The sequence below is a fragment of the Carassius auratus genome, chromosome 2, assembly GCF_003368295.1.
Source record: "Carassius auratus strain Wakin chromosome 2, ASM336829v1, whole genome shotgun sequence".
Lineage (NCBI taxonomy): Eukaryota > Metazoa > Chordata > Actinopteri > Cypriniformes > Cyprinidae > Carassius > Carassius auratus.
The window spans coordinates 4,856,461-4,874,970 of NC_039244.1; the positions used below are offsets into that span (position 1 = coordinate 4,856,461).

The 18,510-nt window shown below is 39.8% G+C and overlaps 2 protein-coding genes across 2 annotated transcripts in view; both read right to left on the reverse strand.

Annotated features, from left to right (window-relative positions):
- Positions 1 to 18,510, reverse strand: part of LOC113113544 (uncharacterized) — a 32,465-nt gene that overhangs the window by 847 nt on the left and 13,108 nt on the right. Inside the window, exons 3-16 of the mRNA XM_026279803.1 lie at positions 4,880 to 5,055; positions 4,352 to 4,699; positions 3,944 to 4,015; positions 3,408 to 3,789; positions 3,131 to 3,232; positions 2,828 to 3,060; positions 2,561 to 2,739; positions 2,025 to 2,115; positions 1,841 to 1,933; positions 1,586 to 1,756; positions 1,337 to 1,454; positions 662 to 766; positions 372 to 572; positions 59 to 232 (exon numbers count right to left, since the gene is read on the reverse strand). Of these exons, the coding sequence (XP_026135588.1) occupies positions 59 to 232; positions 372 to 572; positions 662 to 766; positions 1,337 to 1,454; positions 1,586 to 1,756; positions 1,841 to 1,933; positions 2,025 to 2,115; positions 2,561 to 2,739; positions 2,828 to 2,905 (1,210 nt within the window). The 5' untranslated portion in view covers positions 2,906 to 3,060; positions 3,131 to 3,232; positions 3,408 to 3,789; ... (1 more) ...; positions 4,352 to 4,699; positions 4,880 to 5,055. The remainder of the gene's footprint in view (positions 1 to 58; positions 233 to 371; positions 573 to 661; positions 767 to 1,336; positions 1,455 to 1,585; positions 1,757 to 1,840; positions 1,934 to 2,024; positions 2,116 to 2,560; positions 2,740 to 2,827; positions 3,061 to 3,130; positions 3,233 to 3,407; positions 3,790 to 3,943; positions 4,016 to 4,351; positions 4,700 to 4,879; positions 5,056 to 18,510) is intronic.
- On the reverse strand, positions 8,058 to 10,641 carry LOC113113541 (uncharacterized). The gene is made up of 2 exons (XM_026279796.1): positions 10,321 to 10,641; positions 8,058 to 9,602 (listed from the first exon to the last, which is right to left on the reverse strand). Exons 1-2 carry the CDS (start codon positions 10,559 to 10,561, stop codon positions 8,350 to 8,352), a joined length of 1,494 nt encoding a protein of 497 aa, XP_026135581.1. The 5' UTR covers positions 10,562 to 10,641; the 3' UTR covers positions 8,058 to 8,349.

The window sequence follows — 18,510 nt, forward strand, 5'->3', positions numbered from 1 at the left end:
GAATAAGTAATAAATAAATAATAAAAACGGCACTTCAGTGTTAACCCCATGATCTTACCACGGTTTCCTCCAGACATTTCTGCAATCAGCTTCCTAATGCCATCAGCCAGCCCTCTGAGGTAGGTGCAGTGCTGTCTCATCTCCCTAAGAATTAGGATCTTCTCTTTTTGCAGCCGCATCTTTGACATGTATGCATCGAAAATCTTCTTCTTAGTGAGGATGTTTGTGGATTCTAAAGTCATACAAATGAGCCAGTCAACAGGATTGACCTGTAAGCTGCAATATAGTTGTATAGCATGCATGCCCATTAAGCTGCGTCAACATCTGTTTGCTCAATGTAATCCCTCTCCCTCACAGAAGTTGTTCCATACCAGTGCTGTGAACCTCCCATGGCCATATTAGACTGTCCTCCCCACTGCCATGGCCCACCATAGAGAGTCGGCTCTCCACCATCTGCTCATTTATGCCCTCCTTCTCTGGCACCTGCTCATTGTATCGTTTGATTGCTTCAAAGAGTTTCCTTTTCTCGTCCCCCAGTTTCCGTCGCTGCATTTGTCGAATCTTGTTGCGGTCTATAATTTCCAAACACATGACAGAAACATAAAATCTAGACAAGAGATTCACAAGTCTTGTAAATAAAATAGATAATTCAACAACATACCTGTCTGATTATAAAGGCTTGCTTTTTTTTGATAGACACCCATACATATGTGCTCTATCGACCGCTGAAGGATATGCTGGTCATCCTGTCTGACATCTATAGATTCTTGGGAGGAGACAAAAGCATGAATAAATAACCACTTTGGAAAGGTCAATTTAAATTTCTGATAAAATCTACCTGACAGTGCATCAATGGCACTATGTCCATTAGCACTATGCTGTATGTGCAGTTTGCAACAGTGGCTAAAACACCTTAAATATGATATTCATTTAGGAACGTAATGTGTTACAAAATAAAGTAATGTAAGTTCTCCAGCCTCTGGGACTCAGCCTCAGCCTTTCAGACGGTCTTCAATAAAAATGCAAACAAACAATTGCCTTTGCCATCTTGGACCAGATTAATTCTGTGTAATATGGTCAATACCTTGACATATCTATTGGACAATGCAAGATGAAGGCCATCATGCTTGCATCTATTCCACCCAATTGCATGTACAGTCAGCATGTCATTGCGAGCTTTTAGAAAACATATTCAAATGTTACTGGACGGCCTATTCAAATTTAATTAAAATAAAGGTTTCTCTTCTGTTTTTTTGTATAAAGAATGAAAGACTAATGAAAGAATAGCTGAAAGAACAAAACATTTTTATTGATGTAATAAAGGAGAATCACATACCAGATTTGGTCATGTACTTCGTTGTGAGAGCACAACGAGAGAGGAGACTGTTCACCATTTCCACCTCTTCCCCTGCAGTTGCGCCAGCACCCTCCTGATTCCTACCACTCCAGACAATCTAACAAATGTGTGAAAAAGTTATTGGTTAGGTATGCACCAATCTCAGTTTTGCAAAGACATAAATTGTGCATCCCCATTATCAATAATTAAATTAAATAACAATAGTAAATAGTATAATAAAGACAATACCTCACACTTAGTTGAATGGGCCTTGGCGTGCATGACTGACAGAAATGGTCTCATTTGAAGAAGAGGGCTCAGTTCAGGCATAGAGACTGACATCTTCTGAAGATAGGGCCAGTACTTGCATGAGATGTCAGTGCAGTAGAAATGTATGTTTGTGGCTGCCTGAAGCTCCTTCTGCAGGAATAGGGGATACGCAAAGATCTCCCCCCTGTACATGTTGAGACCCTTTAATATCACCCCATGCCTGCAAGCAGCTACCTCAAGACCCTCTTCATCAAGTTTGCTAGCTCTTCTGGCAGTCTCCCTGGCAGCAGACCACTGAGGAGCACCACAAGTGCCTTTTCCTGGAGTCTGCATGAAAAAAAATTATAGATATATTAGATGGCAAAAATACTGCATTTACACAGCAGGGCTACAAATTCTGAATTTCTGAATTACTAACACTTTTCGCTTTACTCCTGATTTCTTCAACGAAAGAGGATACGTCCACATCTTTGGCAATGAAGATGCCCTCAAAGTATGGTTCCTCTGACCTTAATGAAAGCAGAAAAAAGGCATATTCAGTGGCAGAAACCATTTGTTCAGTAGGTTTTAAAAGTTGTAAAACAACTTAAGCAAGGCGCACAGCTGCAAAATACAAAATTATCACCACATGGTTCTTCGTACTGGATTTTAAAGTGTAAATTTATATTTATATCTGGTATCAAATTTGTCATGTTGTTGTGGTGTGGTGATGTATGACAATTCTATAAAATGGTGCCGAGTAATGGCCAATGACAGCAAAAGAGGAAACCAGGGAGGAAGCAGAAACAAGTACAGCAGATCATGGAACCTTGAATAATTATCTCATTAGAAATAGAAGCGTCTGTGTTGTGATAACATGAGCTACTATGATGTAGTGCCCCTGTCACAGAGTGATGTTGTGCAGTGTATACTGTACAGCAAAGCCATGTAGTGTGGCATCTTGCCTTGCATTACCCTTTAGAGTGTTGAAACCTGTACAGTTTTCTGTTGCCGTCTGCAGAAACTGCAAGCATGTTGGGTGTACATGCTGGGCAGGTGAAGTGCTCCACATTTGCCATTTTCTCACATAAAAACTGGCAGAAAGTGTATTCCACAAAGCTCCTTTGAAATGCATCTCCATGTATTTTACCGCTCTGTAAATGTGCAAAAAGTTAAGAGAAAAGTAAAATGAAATAGCCAATGGTCTCTAATTAAGGAAATCTTCATCCACACAGAACATACCCTTCCAAACTGCTCTGTCCTCTGCTCTAACAACCGCAAAAAGCCTTGTCTTGACAAACCCGGAGCAACGGTTTTCATCTCCTCAAATGTGCTGATTACATCCACTGAAAACAATGTTTCAGCATTTACAGATGCTGGCCAATACCCACTTCTTATGAGGTCGCTTCTGTCAGGTGTCCATTGTGATAGACACACTCTGCACGCCAAATTGGGCAAGTACAAGTCATAACGACCTAAAAAGAATCAAACGTATGAATATCTTGTGACCCTTAACTGCAAAACCAAAAAATAAAGCCTACCTACCATTTATGCAAACCAAAATAGTTACTCTTCCAGCAGATTCTGTGATGTTTGTTGGGTCACAGGTGCACAGTCGGTCAGGTCTCACTGTAGGCAACAGCCGAACTAAAAAGAAATTGCAGAAATTTTGAAAAGAGCTTAAAGGACTGTCTGATTGAGAAATGTAAATACTACAACACAAACACACACACACACACACACACACACACACACACACACACACACACACACACACACACACACACACACACACACACACACACACTAATCAGAGCAGTACCTTGATTTTTTTAAGGTACATCTGCCATTTTCTTTCACACAGCACACCGTTGGCGGAATGGGTCGGTAAAATCCATCAATGCACGACTCCCTGTTATGGAGTACCAGTTTTTTGTGGCAAATTATATCACACTCCATACACAGCCACTCTTCAGGCATGCAGTCTCTGCAACGAATAATGGCAGGAGATGAGCACTGACTGCATTTATTTTCCTTGACCACCCTGGAGAACAACAAGCAGTCCAGGTGGTAGGGCCTTGCTTTCTGCCACTCATCTTGGGCTGCAGACTGTTGCAAGCTCCATGATGATGATGTTGAAGGAGGACCATCTGAAGCTTCAACAGTTGTTGCCAGAATCTCCTGCAGTTTCTGCATCTCACTGTCTGAAAGAGGGACATGAAAAAAGCTCCTTATGGATTCTACAAAGACCCCATTGTGGTTCTGGAAAGATTAAACTACTTGGCTACAATATAGTGAAGTAACAATAAGTTTACACGGTTCATTTGATTAAAAAATGTCAATATGGAGTCATCCTACCAAGTAAGTGTTGAGACATGTTTTGTTCTGTCACCATGGATACCTCCTCAGCTGGGTCACAAGGATTCAGGACTGAAAGATATTGGGGTAAAGTCTCCCTTAAATAATTTTGCAGTTTGGTGCATGTAAGTAAATCAGACATAACACTCTACCAGAAAGAAAAATAACTACAGTACTGTAATGTTACTGCATCACTCCTTGATGCAATGGTCAGACTAAGTTTGTTTGGAAACATTACTAGCAAGGGGTCATAGGTATCCTGGAATGTGTGGGGAATGTAACAATCAAAAGCAGTGAAGTTATAGGCTATATTTCCAGGTGATTTAACCAGAGAAGACATAGACCAACCTAGCCTGGCTCCACACACACCTATTCAGAATATACAGTAGGATACAGATGACGACCAACCTGTAGCTGAATAACGCATACGCGTTTTTCCGCTTCTGCTCTTTCTTTTCAGCAGTGGACGACCTTCAGTCTCTCTCAATCCACTGAAATTTACTCTCACGGTTAGGGGGTGCACTTTTCTCATCTTGTTTTTCCTTGCACCAGAGAAAATCAACATTACATGTAAACACATCAGCAGTGGGTTTTCTCCCATTTTTACTCACTGTATGAATCCCATTCATTTGCAAATTGAGCTGTATAACTAAAGATACTCCCTTTCATTTGAGCCAAAAGCAGGTCTGCATGGAACATAGCATCCTCTGCTGCACCAATGTCCTGCTCAGCCATCTTAATTGCAACTAAAGACAACTAAATTGCTGACGTTAAAAGTATTTTGGAAAATTAAGACATTTACTGAGTGACCAAAGAACAACATAAAAATATTAAATAAGTTATTTAATATATTAATATCGCAAATGACAATAGCCCTTATATAATTACATTGTAGTATATATTGTTGTCAACGCCTCTTATATTACCCTCTCTTACCTGCTTAATGAAGTCCGAAGAGGAGGAAGTCCTCTTGTTCTGCCTTTATTTGGCGATACGCAATCTCGCATCGATTTCGCGCATTACCGCCACCTACTTGTAAGGAGAATGTCTAACGTTAGTTGCAAGCGGATCATTAACGGGCATTAACGGATATTTTCCCCGAATTTCCACAGCTGAAAAAAAACATGCAAATTTCACATTTGAGAGTATTACTCCAGTGACGTTATTCAGTGTTTTGTTTTAAAGAAAAACTTTAGCAAATTACGGTGACGTCACGTGATGCGTTCGGGTATTTTTTTTCTGGCGTGTAGTTCTCACGTTTGGCAAAGGTATCCATAGACATCATATAGGCGCCCCATCGAACGCTACTGCCTATAGAGCTCGGGCGTAGACGTCATGGAATGGTGCATTGTGGGTAACGGCGGCCATTTTAGAGGCAACGCAAAGCCGGTTTGAAATAAGATAATAGCGTAGCCTACCGGTCTCCAGAAAAAGTTATGGAACGTGACAAAAAAAAGTTGGCTATACCATATGTGGACAAACTTAATAATGAAGCCAAACAACGCTACTTAAAAAAAATTGAGGTTATAGGCGGAATCGATCCCTATGAACACAATGTTTGGTGTAAGAATTATGAAAGTTTACCAAACCTCAGTTTCCCTGATATTTTCTCCTACCTGGTCTGTGGAGTGAGCGCTTACACCTCCGATCAATTTAAAAATTTCAAGTCACTGGAGGCTCACCTGCAGTTCACAAATGGATGGGTGCAAGATCTGCAGATCTGCAAATTAAACGTGGAGAAAACAATCGTTCGCACTAAGGTAATGTTAACGTTAACTAAGCATCAGTGGTGACACACACACTTGTCAGATTCTGCGAGCTATGAAGCTTGTCTATGCGGGTTTGTTACACTTAAGTAGTAATTACTCACCTATCATACGTGCAATAATCCACTGTTTTCGTCCGGTAGTTCTGTAATCCGGTATAATATTGACGAACATTCACCTCAGACACAACACACCGTTCACCAAAACAAGACGCTTAACTTCCTATTTTGAAGTTCGTTCCAGTTGTGACGTCGGCCTCGCCTGATTGGTGGCTGGTGAACCAATTTAAAGGGATATTTTAATAACTAACCTAGTGGAATATCAACGTAATAAAATATTATTGCAAATGTCGGTATTTATTTGTGCAGAAAAAAAACCTTTTTTTTGTATTATGTCAATCCTTTTTTTAGGTTATGCACTCCCAGCGGCTGAATGAACCTCCACTTCAGCCATGGGTTATCCTCAGCTCCTGTGGCAAGGTCGATAATGGGCACTGCACATGCATGGCTGGCATTGCTGAGTCTTGCACCCATGTTGGGGCTTTGCTGTTCAAAATCGAGGCAGCAGTGAGGATACAGGGGACCAAGACGGTTACAGATGATCCAGCGTACTGGATGATGCCCTCTAATGTGGACAAGGTTCGAGCGGAGGTGGCCCACAAAATTGATTTCTCCTCTGGTGCTGCCCAACGGAAAGAACTAGACCGGCGCATCAGTGGAGAAAAAGGCAGGTCAGGCATTCGTACCCGTGCTGGTAACATGAGTTCATGTGAACACAACCCCACACTTTCTGACCTGTCACCTCTTTTAAGCATTTTGCACACACACAGCAAGGCTGTTTGTCTGACGGGGATGGAGGACTATTATCAACATTATACAGACCCTGTCTCCCCTCGCATACTGCCAAAGTCCTTGCTGCGGCTTCATGATACAGGCAAGTATGGATGTGAGTTGTCTCTCCTCCAACAGCACTGTGAGGGCCTCGCAGACATGACTGCAGTAAATGAGGCACAGGCAGCTCTGGTGGAAGCCGAAACAAAACGGCAATACTTATCACCAGCCTGGTACGCCCTGAGAGCAGGTAGGATAACCGCATCCAACATCCATGCCATTGTGTCCACCAGTGTTTCCAATCCTGCCATCTCCACTGTGAGGAACGTCTGCTACCCAAATAAATCAGTCACCACAGCTGCCATCAGATGGGGGATAGAACATGAGGAAGAGGCAAGGCAGGCCTATGTCACTATAATGTCACCACAGCATGAAAACCTGAAGGTGGAGCAATGTGGGTTCATATTAAATCCAGCCTTTCCAGAAGTTGGGGCCTCACCTGATGGGCTCATCCACTGCACTTGTTGTGGAAAAGGCTGTCTGGAAGTCAAGTGCACGTTTAAGCACTGCAACACCCACATCCTACAAGCATGTGCGGATGACACTAATTTCTACCTCCAGGTAACTGATGGTAAAATTAGCTTGAAAAAGACACATCAATACTACAGCCAAGTGCAAACACAAATCTTTGTGACTGAGTCAAAGTTCTGTGACTTTATTGTGTGGACTATGATGGACTGTGTTGTAGTTAGAATTTTACCTGATGTGGACTTTTGGAGCATGTGTTTAGCTAAAGCACAGGAGTTCTTTCGTAAAGTGTGTCTGCCGGAGCTTGTGGCTCACCATTACACTAGGGCAGCCTCCACAACACCACATGCCAAGCCTTTAACAGGAGTGTCAGAGACATCTTGCACAGATCCCCCTATGACATCCAGGCCAAGGAAACGGGCTCTACAGAAGAAAAACAAACTATGGTGCCTCTGTAGAGGTCCTGAAGGATTGGATGACATGGTAGCATGTGACAATGAGAACTGTGTAGTTCAGTGGTTCCATCTCCGGTGTGTGGGGCTTAGTGAGCCACCTTCAGCCAGTGAACCATGGCTCTGTGCTGCCTGCACAGAGACAGGCTGACATATTTAGGCATTATTGTGTGTTGGTAGGTGTTGCGGCTGACAAACAAAAACTTTTTTTTATAAACATATTGTCTACGTATCCTTATGAAAAAAAAAACTTTTATTGTTCATACTGTACATACTTTTAAATGAAATTTTATTATTTTGATTTATTATTATTTATTGTTCTGCACTTCTGCACTTGTTCTTATTGTTTACTAATCCATGTTCTGTACACATGTTCTTATTGTGCGTTATGTCCCAGGTCTAGGGTCCAGGAGAATGACACAAATAAATTCGTCACACCTGACTTCTTGTTTCTTTTTTTATTATTTTGAAACAAGTTGTTCAAATTGTTAAATACAGTCAGCACAAATATATCAAAAGGCAAATTAATTGTATTAAAAATACAAAATACAGACACTAAACTGACTCCCTTACTGGCCAAAAACTAGAGAAAATGTAGTGTGTGTGAGTGTGTGTGTGTGTGTGTGTGAGTGAGAGAGAGAGAGACACCATACATGTCTCATCATAACTATGTACATCAATTTCATGTTGCACAATATATTGTTACTGTGAATTATCTAAACAACTGCAATAATATATTCACCAAACTTCTAAACAATATGAACAGCAGTCTTCATACAGAAATATAACAGTAACAATGACAAAAATAATAGTACAGCTTTCCGTATACATTATGGTTTCATAACAACACTGGGGCACATATTCGTCAGAGCACAGCACACGCACACAATTTTGTCTAGTAAGACCGTGTTTTCGCCTTCACAGGGAACCACCATGCTTAGTGGAATTGTGTCGTTCAATATGCAGTACTTTCCACGAACACAACCAATTACCCTCTCCACATGAACCCTGAGGTGCGCTATCTTCCTGGTGTCTTCCACGTCCTTTGCATCCAACTGACATTGGCCTCGTGTGAAGGCGGGTGTTTTTACTTCAGCACACATAAGTCCAACGCTGTCCCTGATGTCAAACCCACGATCCGCCAGCACCAAGTCTCCAGGAAGCAGATGATTAAGAATACCACTGTCCTCTGTTACCTGTTTGTCACTCACGCGACCACCCCACCCTTTTGAAATGAAAGATATTGCTCCCTGTGGTGTAATGCCGATAAGGTATTTCAGTGTGTGTTTGTGCTTGTAGTGGGAAAATGTTTGTGCCCTAGCTTTAAGATTGGATGCCCTCTCAATGCCAATCTCGAAACAGTCCACAATAACTGCTACACGATCCCCAAAAGCCTCCACAAACTGATGTGGCATGGTACCTCGCAGACAATGCCTCTCTGGCCAGTGCACCAGTGGCCTTAAATGTGAAAACATTACTGCTATGGTGTCTCTGAAAGTAACTGAGACTGTCTTCCTGTCTAAGCCAAATAGATGTGCTACATGTTGAATTGGCAGGTTCAGCCTCAGCCGCATCAAAGTTAAAAGGACCATCTGAAAAGGTGAAAGTTTTCGACCTGTCTGTAGGCATGGAAGGAGCTGCGCCAGCACACCCATCAAAACAGCGAAGCAAGGCAGACCAGTGTAGTATTTCACCTTTATGTCATTGCCTTCAAGGAAGCGCTCATCAAAATTCTTCTTGGAGATCTCTTCTTTCAGTTGTCTGTTTTCCTCTAGCAAACGGTTGATCTCAGCTTGCCTCTGCTCACAAAAGATGCACTCTTGTTGTTCCCCAGAGTCAGCGGGTGTGTCATCGGCCATCGGTGTGTCAACAGGTGGGTCATTGGATGTGTCAACAGGTGTGACACAGCAAGCATCATCAGATGTGGCGGCAGAAGGTGTGGTAAAAGGTGACACAACTGCAGCTTGCTGCCGTTGAATCCTCCGCTGATATCTGTCAGGATTTCCACTGATCCCTTTGTGACCAAGGTGTAGAGACGGTGCCCAATCAGGGTCGCACTGCAACATTTCATATGCTGGCTTGCCTGAAAACAACATTTAAAAAAAAATGTTTTTCTGTTGTGTAGTTGGCAGCAATTGTGTGATTTACATTTACACGTATTCATTTGGCAGAGATGTTTAAATCCAAAGAGACTTACAACAAATGGAATAACTTTAAGCTATTAACAATAAAACTACAGAGCTCCAGCAATAGAATAATATGTAAGCTATTAATAATAATAAAGCATTTTAACATTTAAGTTACAGAGATACAGCTTCAGCAACAGAATACGATTTAAGATCTAGTGCAGATGAGACTATAGCTATTTTATTACAAATGCATTTGTGTGTCTATTGGCTGATGCTTTCTAGAAATGTAAGATACATATTATGCCATAGCCTGTCAGTATTACACTAACCTAGTCTATCCACCAAAATCTAGATGAATAAACTAAATGACACTGCTAATCGAGAATTGATATGCTGATTTGGCTAACAGCTACATCAGTATTTTTATATTTAACAGCTTGCTCCCAAAACACAGCAACGTACATACTGTTTTAATCTGAACGGCATAACTTTAGTTAACTGCTAAATGAATACATTCAATGTAAATGTAGCTAGCTAGTTAACTCTGGCAGCTGAAAATCTATTGACCATGTCATAAAAATATCAGTTATCAGTTAGCCTAACGGCTAATCGCGATGCTAACGGAGTTGACTACAAAGCAAAAAGACCACAGCTTTGATAATAATACCTTACCTTTGTGAAAGTGCCGTGAGCAAACAAGCATGGATGTGGAAATATTATCGAAGGTGATGGTTTTCCTCCGTACAGCGGCGACCCAAGCCATCCGACGCTCCTTGGTGATTTCAGACACCAAGTCTCCTTGTGTTTTTTTCCAAGTAGGAAAATGGTAAAAACTAATATGATTCGCGAGACGCTTGCCCTGTCGATCATGAGACCGATTAAGGCAGTTTACAATGCAGCAATACTGAACCATTTTAAAATTAATGACCAAAAAACAATGACCTACTATACGCTACTATACAGTACATCTACTTCCGTACCGCGATTCCCACAATGCATTGCGACGTGACGTAACGATCCCGAACTCTATTGGCACGAACGAGCCGTGGAGCCGCCATCTTGGACCGGTCGCCAGCTCCACTCAGTATAACTTGTTTGCCAGGTGCAATGAGCTGTCAGCGCATTAAATTAATCATATCTCACTGAATTCCTAACTGATTTTGACGCGGATTTTTTTGCTGCAAAGGTCATTCATGCGGTTATGATATAGGACACACGATTCGGCGTATTTTAATATTCATAATAGGCTTTACAGTTGACATATTCTATTCTGATAGAAGATATAAATGACCAGACGCCCAAAATATAAATATGTGAGGTAGAATATTTATAAATCACACACTATAAATATATAATAAAGAAGCAGAAACAGATAGTTGCAGTAAAATAAGATATTTAATAAGTTGAAGAAACAATTTATTATAATTTGTGACATATACACTCTGGTTCTCTCTCTCTCTCTCTCTCTCTCTCTCTCTCTCACACACACACACACACACACACACACACACACACACACACACACACTCTTCTCCCTCCCTCTCCATCACACACACACACACTCACTCTCTCTCTCTTCTGTGACTGTTGACACCTGAGGAGCTTGTATTGCTGAAGCTTGGCGGATCACCCTCTCTGCAGCTCTCAGCACCTTATAATAAGAATACAAATAATGCATATTTATTAGCGCTTTACACAGTACTCAAATACACTATACAGAACAGAGAAAATATGAACAAAGCAACCTTAATATACATTACTTGCTGATATCACGTGCGCAAACACAAATAACAGTTATTATGTTCTGTCGAACAATGTATGTACTCAGATTGGATTGTGTTGGTATTAGCACTTAACGTTACCTAACGCTAAAAGTAAGTTTCGTGCATCTAACAAGTGTTTTTTCGAACTTCTTTCTGATCTGAATAGTAATAGTAAGTTATGTGAGAAACACTTGAGTTGAGATACATAGTCTAACTAATGTTAGCTAGCTACGCTTTCAGTACAGTAACGTTACTATCAAAGATCCTTGCTCCTTCTCAATTCTCTGGATTTAAGGACAAACTACAACCAATATTACAATAGTAATGTTAAATCTTACTTGTGAAAAATAATCCCGAGCCGTACTTGCGATGCTCCGCCGATAAGAACAGGAAAATGCTGCACAGTGCTCTGGCATCTTAACTGCTGCTACGCAACGAAACTAGGACTACGACCGGTTCAAGATGGCGGCCGCAAATCTCGTCGCCCAGCGGCCAATAGGGCGTCTACTTATATGATGTCTATGAGGGTATCCACTATTAATGTATTCTACCATACACAGCAAAAAATATATTTTGCTGGTTATGGTTAACATGGTTTAACGTCGATATAACACATTGTTTAGCTTTCACCTAAACGAGGAGCTGGGGGAAGCAAGAAAAATAGACGTTTTACTCGTTACTTCAATAAAAATGTGACATTGAGACGTTTTTTTTCAGCAGGGGTTCAGATAAAAAATCGGCAGCTGGCAGCAGGAAGTGGCTGCCATTGACAGCCGGAAGGCAGTACCTGGCAGCCGGATGGTAGGCGGGACCTGCCATTCGGTGGGAGCCAATCAGTATCGACCAAAGTGGGCGCAACCAATCAGATATAACTGCACCCAAACGCTTCAGTAATGGTTGCGATTGATCAAACGGTAAGTTCAGAAATTGGTCATCGGAGTTATTTTATGTTTTTTTGCGTTGTAAGTTTGATTTTAATTGTTATCTTGGTGAACGACTTGGTAGACTTGGTGCCTACTTTGGTTTAATTGTTCAATGAAATCTAATTAGTGGTAGCAACGTTGTTTGTGTACCTTGTTAGGGGCCTACCATTAACTTCAAATTACGTTTGACGTACCATTAAATATTAACGTTTGTTAGCGTGTTAACAGTCTATTGAATAATATAAAATAATGTTGTTTGACTGGAATGATAGAAGATAAATTTGCAACACTAACCATATATTTTTGCATGTTAAGTCTTTCAGGAGATTGTGTGATATACATTAACTTAAGAGTTCTTAAAAGGAGGTTTTTTTTTATTTATTTTTTTGCACTATTGAGGTGTGTTTTCTCTAATACTATGCATGTGCAGAACTGTTCTGTGTACCAGTTGAAGTTGTAAGCATGTGAATGCAAAACAATTTTTTTATCTTTTTATTTTTTATTATCTATACAAAATATAATGGACCGGTTCATAATTCCTTATAACTTTTAGGTCTAGTTTCACAGACATGGCTTGGATTAAGCCAGGATTAGGCTGTAGTTAAATTTAGAACATTGAAGTAGCTTTTGTAAACATGCATTTAGAAGAAAAAAAAACATTACTGATGTGCATCTTGAGACAAAACCATGGCACTGACACCTTTTTTTTTTTTTTTTTGTAATACCCAATAGTTGCCAGATGCTGTCCTGTTGGAAATTCTTCTTTACGTGATCCTGGAGGAGGGGTGATGCTACATTACTAAGTCCGTCTTTGGTTTGTTCCAAATTCAGAAGTCTGCTGAACTGTATACAGACTCCTTTCGAAAGAGGGCACAATCCAGCTGGCTTGACTGAGTATCTTCTTTTACATATTTGATTAGAGGTTTAAAAAGGTGCCATAACATTACATTTCTCAGTTGCCATGTCTGAATGTTTATCTTTGTAATAATGCTGTTTTCATGCTCCTCATCTCAATATACAGGTGGAACAAAATGGAGAACAAGTCTAAGCCATGTCAGGAATTCAACAAAATGTACACCCTGCAGACACTGCGACGAGGTTTACAACAACTGCTTACCAGGTGTGCAAATTATGCATGAAAATGTAATCACTGCTCCGTACATGATGACAAGATGCAATGGGAATAATCATTAATATGGCTGTGCATGCATGTCTACTGTTAATAAAGCAATTTAGGTATTAAAGTCACCATTTTCTTATAATAAAATGCAGCAGCTAGAGTTCTTCCTAGAATCAGGAAGTATGACCTGATGCTGGAGGAGTAACTCCGTATACCTCATCAGTTCTGATCTAAGAGTCTTGACAATACCTCCGGATTGTTGTTAGTGATTCTGATTGATATTTTAGTCTGCTTGCTTACTGGATATATTTTATACGGTTTACATTGTAAAGCACTGACTTTGACAACTTACTAACCCAGTTACAAATTTAACAGCTACTTTATACTATATATATATATATATATATATATATATATATATATATATATATATATATATATATATATATAGTTTCTTGAAATACTACAAATATAACCGCAAATTATGATTTTAAATAAAGGTCTCTGAGACTTCTCTCTTTTCAGTCATTTGTGTATATAGCCTATAATAAATATACAACATACTCCCAGTAAGTGCCACTCTCGTATATAAATTGTTTTATTTCACACAAACAATGATACATGCATGCATAAACATTCAGCTGGAAGTTAAAGGGACACTCAGTAGGAATTACTCCCATCTAGTGGTGAAATTGTATTTTGCATTCAAACTAATTTTGCTCTCCAGCGCCTTGCTTTTTCAAATGCGCGTTGCATCTACGGTAGGCGATATGTACCAAAAAGCTTTGACGGGATGTCTTCTAATAGCACTTCGTCGAGTTTTCCTTCAGGTGAACAGGTGTGTTATTTCAAACAAACTGCAACATGACCATAAACAAACGAATGTTACAGTATGAATTACTGACTGGAAAACATGAAATATTGTAATTAGTAATGTCTTCTTTATTCGTTATATTTTCTGAATAATGTGCATTGTTAGATATAAAAAAATATTGTAATATAGATTGTAACACTGACTTACCTGTCGAGAAGAAAACTGGCCACTTCAGCGTCTCTTTTGAAATCTTTATCCAGCATTAGCTCTTTCCACATAGAAAAAGCTTCCCCGACATTAACTCTTGTTTTCTGTAATCTACGGTCACGTTTCCTTTTACGTTCTATTTTTGACTGTTTTGGCGACGATGTTTTCTTCTCCTGTGGCGCGGCATATGTATGGTCCATAATAAGAATGCAATCCAGACTTTTAAACTTGCTGGTGCAGTTTCAAGCGCCTCTCACTGCTCTGCACCTGCGTTTCTGGCTCTGACCGAAAACGCGCTGTGGAAACGCGTTGGCTTAGTACTTTTTGTCCCTCTCTGCTATTATAGTTTTGCAAGATGGCGGAACTACATGGAAGCCTCCGTCGACCTACCCGCCCCATGTATATAAAGATAATAAATTCTTCATTTACGAGGATTAGTTTAAACATTGGCATAGGTATTTGTACACCATTGAGGGCATATTTATGAATAAAAATATTGATTTTAGATAATAAAATACCTAAAAAGTTACTTATTGTCCCTTTAACGTTTAGCAAAATGATCTTATTTCTTTGTTTATATTTGATCAATATTTTAAATAAAATAATATACAATACTGACCTTTATACTTATTTAAAAAAGTATTAAACATAATCATAAGTGCATATAATTATTTATTTGTCTTGTTGCCGCCGACAGCCTCCTCCAATTTCCGGGTATTAGCGACAGCTGCCATCCGGTTTTATTGGCAGCCACTTCCTGCTGCCAGTGACAGCCACTTCCTGCTGACAGCTGCCGATTTTTCGCTGAACCCCCTCTCCGTTTTTTCGGCATGGAACAAGGCAAATGAATGCTTTTCACCTTGAAAATATTGTTTACACATATTAAATTATTAAATAGAAAATTTCTCAGTGATCTTCAATACAACAGAATGCCATTTTTCTCAATTTAATGAAAACTAAAATAGATCGTTATGGCCGAGCTTACAGCAATGGCGAGTAAAATAAGTGAACATCCGGGTATTTCTCCACGGGAACGTGTTAACGCAAACGTGTAAGATTCACGTCTGAGGTTGTTAAACTGTGACATCTACACGATTTCCAAAGTGGACCAACGTGATTATTTCACGTCTTGTCGTGATACCGGGTTGCTTATTCAGCACATTTTATGAATATGTTTATAATGAAATACAACATTACAGTGAGCAGCTTCAGTGTTCATTCACAACAATGATATCAGACCTAAATATTTTCACTTTACTCACTTACTTATAAGCCAAGTTAAATTTCATATCTATTGATCCTTTGACTCATGACAGCTTGAGGATTTGTTTTCTATGAAGTTAAACCTGCTTTGCACATTAAAGTATGTTTTCCAGTGGCAAAAATTGCATTTAAAATAAAACTGAGAAGACTTTAATTTAATTGAACAGACAGCAGATGAAACCCACATATGACACATATGACAGTCTTTTGAATTCATGAAAAACAAGACAAAAAAAAAATATAAAACACACATTTAAAATAAATAAAAACATAGTTCACAAAAAAAAGTAACCATGTTGCATTTTTAAGCATTTTTAGACTACAGAAAATACATTATTTTAACAGTTATATAAAAAAGGACATAATAACATTAGGATAAACAGCTTACGCTTTACAATTTCAATGACAGAGGTCATTACTCTATAAATTGAACATAAACGGATTTTAAAGAAAATCTAATCGCTTGTGTCTTGTTGCAAGCATACAGAGTGTAGCTTCTGTTCTCTGCAAAATATTTTTTAGACTATACATGACATTTTTATTTTATCTGTTAAAATTTTTTTTGTTAAATAAAAAAAATGGATCAATGGTTCTCTCCTAAGTCAAAGTTTAGTATTCAAATAAACAAGTAGACTTCTAAAAAATTACCCATGGAATGTACAACTACTCCTTTTCACAACATAAACAGTTTGTTTCTAAGAACCAGTTAAAAAAAGATTCAGCTTTTCATTATATAATTAATTTGTGAGGCTTCCAGTTTCATCAGCTGTCAGTTATTTAAAATCTACAGCTCATGAAGCTGTTTACTATTTCAAACTGGTATTTTGTCCTCATATTATTTTAATGTATTGTCACAAACACATTAGATTGTATTGCAAAAAGTTAACAGTTTACTAAACTTGAGCCGAAAGTATTGCACATTCAAAGAAAGTTCACCATCATTACACAAACTCTTGCTTCACTATCATTTCATCAGATATATCGAGCGCAGCGTCAGTTCAGTCAGGCCACAGAGGCAAGGCTGTGAACAGCTGATGCGGTCAGCTGTCAAATCGCTCCAATCACCACATCTCTCCTATTAGACACGGGACATATATATACGTGCCACTACTGCTCGGTAAGTATGCTCAACGACTCGCAAGGCTCAAACTGCTCACGAGAGCCTTTGCTCGCTCAGGAACTATCAGACGGCGAATCTATCTCCATACGAAGCGTCAAATCAGGTTTGGCAAGATTCCCACAGAGTATCTCACCAGATTTCAGTCGCGAACTTAAGCGAATTCGCCGTGTTTGTTTGTCAAGCAACAGACTGAATTGATACAGGTGAGTTTGATATAGACTCTTCGCACGCGATTCATCGTCAGTGTGTACTTATACGACCGAATCACACACGAGATCTGCTCCTCGCTGGAAGAAGCCATATATTCAACAAATCAAAGCATCCACGAACAACTGGCAATTTCAACTTGCATTCATCTTTGGACGTCTTCACGAAGCTAAGCAAAGTATTTCATTTTTTACAAACTAGTGCTATTTGGCGAACATGCTTCAGACATTGTTTATTGAAAAGCTTGTTCAGTTACGTTGTGAGGCATGCTATATATTACCACACCGGTAACACAGTTAATATACCCACGAGCCTCGTTAATCTGTGGTCAAGGCTGTCGATATAAATGCTAAAACGTATCAGACAAAGGGCTTATGCTGTTGCCTAAATTAAAGTCTGACCATATAAAATATATATTTTTATATATATATATATATATATATATATATATATATATATAAAAAACGCTTCCTGCTTTACAGGTGCACGCTGATTTCAGCTGTTTAAAGAGCACCCTTCGCTACTCCTATTTCCGACTGTGGGCGATCCCGCCCCACTCCACACACTAAGAAGATATTCGTTTAAGCTATCAAGATATGGGACTGCTTGCTTGTGAGGTTTATATTGTCCAAAATCATGTGCTAGTCCTGCCGTGCATCGGAGGTATCGGAGGGCCTCAACTGCGAGCCTCTGCTGTCTGAGCGCGCACCTGATCAAACTGTATAAAAGGCTCTGACGTTTCTGGGTGCCTGCCGCTTTAAGACTCTTCTTCGGTGATTATGAGGAGGATGTGTGTAGTTAGTGTGGTTATAGTGAGTTCGAGGAAGTGTTCAAGTTAAGCATCATAGTTCAGCCTACATGCCTGTGTGGTGTAGTTTCCTTTATCTGTTCTGAACGATCCAGCTTCCAATATTTATGTGTTAAGTTCATGACAAAAAACTATAATGGCAATGCTGGATATCGGAATGTTCTGATGAATACTGCTGGATCTCAATACAGTTAATTGAAGAAATTACATCTCCTCGTCTTCATTCCTGTGTCCTGATCGATACACCATCCTGTTTACTGGCTAAAACCCTTGACGAACTAGCCCTGCTAGAATACCTCAGTAACATTGGTCCTTCGAGCCGGATAGCAGTATTCAGGATGGAGTCAGATGAAGAGATGTATCCTGATGTGAGACCTAAACGTCAAATACGTCACCCTGTCAGACTTCAGGACTTTGAAGTGGACTATATGGGATATAGTCAACGAGATCAGCACCAATGGGGCCTCTCATCCCCTGCCTTGGATAGGAGGGCGTTTCGCACTCGGGAGGGTCCAGATCAGATGATCCCTTTCCAGACAGCCCACCCTCACTCTAGTGGCTTCTCCGGGAATGCTGCTCACCCTGAGTTTCCTCAGCTAGCCCCAGACCACAGCCAGAGGAGGGATTTGGATGGGCT